Source organism: Myotis davidii, unplaced genomic scaffold (genome assembly GCF_000327345.1).
Source record: "Myotis davidii unplaced genomic scaffold, ASM32734v1 scaffold1596, whole genome shotgun sequence".
Classification (NCBI taxonomy): domain Eukaryota; kingdom Metazoa; phylum Chordata; class Mammalia; order Chiroptera; family Vespertilionidae; genus Myotis; species Myotis davidii.
Genome location: NW_006287456.1, coordinates 387,138 through 390,352, shown reverse-complemented (window position 1 = coordinate 390,352; position 3,215 = coordinate 387,138). Strand labels below are relative to the sequence as shown.

At 38.0% G+C, this 3,215-nt stretch overlaps 1 protein-coding gene across 1 annotated transcript in view; it reads left to right on the top strand.

The window, feature by feature from the left end:
* Positions 1-2,448: 2,448 nt before the first annotated feature.
* LUZP4 (leucine zipper protein 4) overlaps positions 2,449-3,215 on the top strand; it is a 5,318-nt gene continuing 4,551 nt past the window's right edge. Inside the window, 1 exon segment of the mRNA XM_015560951.1 lies at positions 2,449-2,463. Within this exon segment, the coding sequence (XP_015416437.1) occupies positions 2,449-2,463 (15 nt within the window).

Genomic DNA, 3,215 nt, shown 5'->3' with positions numbered 1-3,215 from the left:
TGATGGTTTTTAAACAGTAAAGGATTATCAGGTGGGGCAACTGCCCTCAGCTGTCTGGCAGCAGGCAATAACATGCAGATCTTTAGCCCCGCTGAAGGTGTCCATCAGCCTTCTGATGAACTTCTTGCATTTATTATGACCTGCTGGACTTAGCCTCCAGCACACACATCTGAAACTAATATCATGTTGAATGTCACCTGTAATTGGAAATTTAAAAAAAAGTATTTTCCTGATTTCATGTGATACCTAGCATATTGCCTAGCACATAGAATGCTCGTTATTAGTCCTCATTACAGTGGGGCCTTGACTTACGAGTTTAATTCGTTCTGAGACCGAGCTCGTTAAGGAGCTCGTTAGCTCAAATTACTCTGTCAACTCAATGCAAAAAATCGCCGAGAGACAGCTGGTATCTCAAAAAACTCGTTAGTTGGGACACTCATAAGTCAAGGCCCCACTGTACTTGTGCCTTAGTTCCTATGCCTTATTATATATATCAAGGTACTGCCACTCAAGGCTTTGCAACATCTACCTTATCTAACCTGTCCTCCCAGCACTCTGTAGCACTAATCTTCCAGTGTCTGGCTAAGCTGATATTTTCTATGAATATACTTTATTAATTCCTGAATCCAAGCTTTTTTTGTGTTGTTTGTCTTTTCTGGAGCACCGGAACCTTTTCCCTCATTTAAATTGTCTCCATCTTACCTACCTCCACTGCAAGGATTTTGCCATTGTTCCTGTACACAGTAGTTTGTCTTTTCTCTGCAGTCCTGGAGAATTTAGTTTCTATGTTCCTCAGTTGGCACTTAATCATATACAGGCAATTCCCATCTGGCAAATGTGTTGTTATATTCTGATACTTCATTTATATGCCAGCTGTTGGATGTATAAAGAATTTCCTCCATAAAAACAATATTATAAAGGATGAATAGTTTTCTAGGACATTGCACAAATGTCTATTTGGTGTACTAATATTTGGGTTACAACAATCATTTATAAAATATTTTATGCAATAATGTATTACAGGGTGAAACAGAATTCTAGGAAAGCATCCCTCATGCCATAGGTCTAACTGTTAGACTCTAACATCTTTCTATGGGGTCCTCCTTACCAATTCAGCCTCATTTCATTGGTAACCTGGGTGGTTCAGTGAGAATGCTGTGAGCTCTGCAGGACCCTCCCTTGGTGGCCAGCCTGGGCAACCCAAGCCTCCCGTGCTTAGGCCAGCTCCGTGGCCAACGCCCATAGACCCAGGCAAATGGGAAGCTTGGCTTCCTCCATCACAGGGGGCAACCCAAGCCTCCCGTGCTTAGGCCAGCTCCGTGGCCAACGCCCATAGACCCAGGCAAATGGGAAGCTTGGCTTCCTCCATCACAGGGGGCAACCCAAGCCTCCTGCCAGCTCAGGCTGGCTCCATGGCCGCTGCCACATTTGTCCCACTAATTTGCACACTCACTCCTGATTGGCTGATGGGCATTGTGAAGTGATGGTCAATTTACATATTTCTCTTTCATTAATATAGATTCCATTCTGTAATTTACTGGCAATCACAAATTGATATTCCCTAAGCCATCAATTTCATAGTCTTACTTCTGTGCTCTTTGAAGGTTCTCCATTGCTCATAGCAGTTGTTTGCAGTCTTGGCTAAACATCAAAGTTACTTGGAGGACTTTTTAAAAAATACAAATACTTGAGTCCTACTTCAGTCTTACTAACTCATAATCTTGGATAGGGGCTCTGTATTTTAAAATAAATTTCTCCAGGTGATTCTGAAGCACAGCCAGGATAGAGAATCACTGACATATAGGATAACATTTAAAAATCTTAGCATGACCTTTCTAAGCCTTCCATCAGGAAATTTATATTCTAAGTTCTCCCACTAATTGACCTTTGGCCTATCACTTACCCTCTCTAGGCCTCAATTTTCTCATTTGTAAAATAAAGGATAGCTGCTTAATGTTTCCATTCCAGATTCAGGGTGATTCTAGGCCTCTTTATACCTTTCTGTTTTAGTTAATGCTATATTTCAGTTTTCTTTAAGAAAGGCTGATTTAAGAGTCAGTGTAATGAAACAAATGTGTGGGTGATTATTTTCAAGTCTAAAATATAACCATGACATCCTTTTCATCTTTTAAACAGAATTTAATTTACCTGTGCTACAGATGTCAGAACAAATCCCTGCTATATATTGTGTAGCCTTCTTTTCTGCGCTCTTCTTTGATGTGCTTATCTTCTCTTGCACAAGTGACCCCCTTTGGTGTGAAATTCAATAATGTGATACATATAAGAAAAAATGGAAAAATACAAAGAGAAAATTGAATTTTCTATTAGTTAAATGAATTTAAATGGCAGCTATTTATCACTTATGAGTCTAAATTGGATGAAACAGTGACCATTTTTAAGAAAATTTAAATGTCAACACCATAACAAAAGCCTTTGTAGTCTAAGGTGATGAACAGCCTTCGAGTAAGACTAAATAAGTAGGAAAATAATGTATTATTGACCCGGAGAGTATCATGATTTTAGATTTGAATGGATACCATAGTATATTTTATCTTCTCTTTTCTAGAACAATTACTATGAGTCAAAATATCTTGGTGCTGTTGACCAAGTAGCAGATATGAAAATTATACCCATTTGTTGAATGTGAAATATGACAATCAATCTCTGTAAAGCCTGTTTGGGAATATAATTTTATAAAAAGTCCATCTTGTACAAAATGTTCAACATTTTGCTTTTAGTAATACTATTGCTATTCACTACTCTTCCTGTGATATTTGTTCATTCATAGTACTAGGTAGTTTTATGATATTTGCATTGGGTCAAACTGATATGAGAAACTGCTTCCATACAATAATACATTAAAAAGAAAAGGATTCAGAAAATTCTGTTGAATTAATGTGATACTAAGAGCGAAGACTTTATAACGTTATGTGTAAGCCAAAAAAGTAAACTGAGAAGGATTTGATTATGGAGTAAGAGGAGGGCTCTAGATATTTCTGAAGCCATAGTATCACTGAGTGGCCAGATTATTATGACCACCTGATGTTTGTAGGCAAATTAGCTATAATTTCGAGCTGAAGTTGCTAGAGGGCCAAACCATTATAAATACGGAAGCAGGTTGTTTACCACGAGAGTAGAAGTGATTTTCTTCTGAAGATATGGATAAACAACGCGATTTAACAGCCTTTGAAGATGGGAAATATATATATACTAGA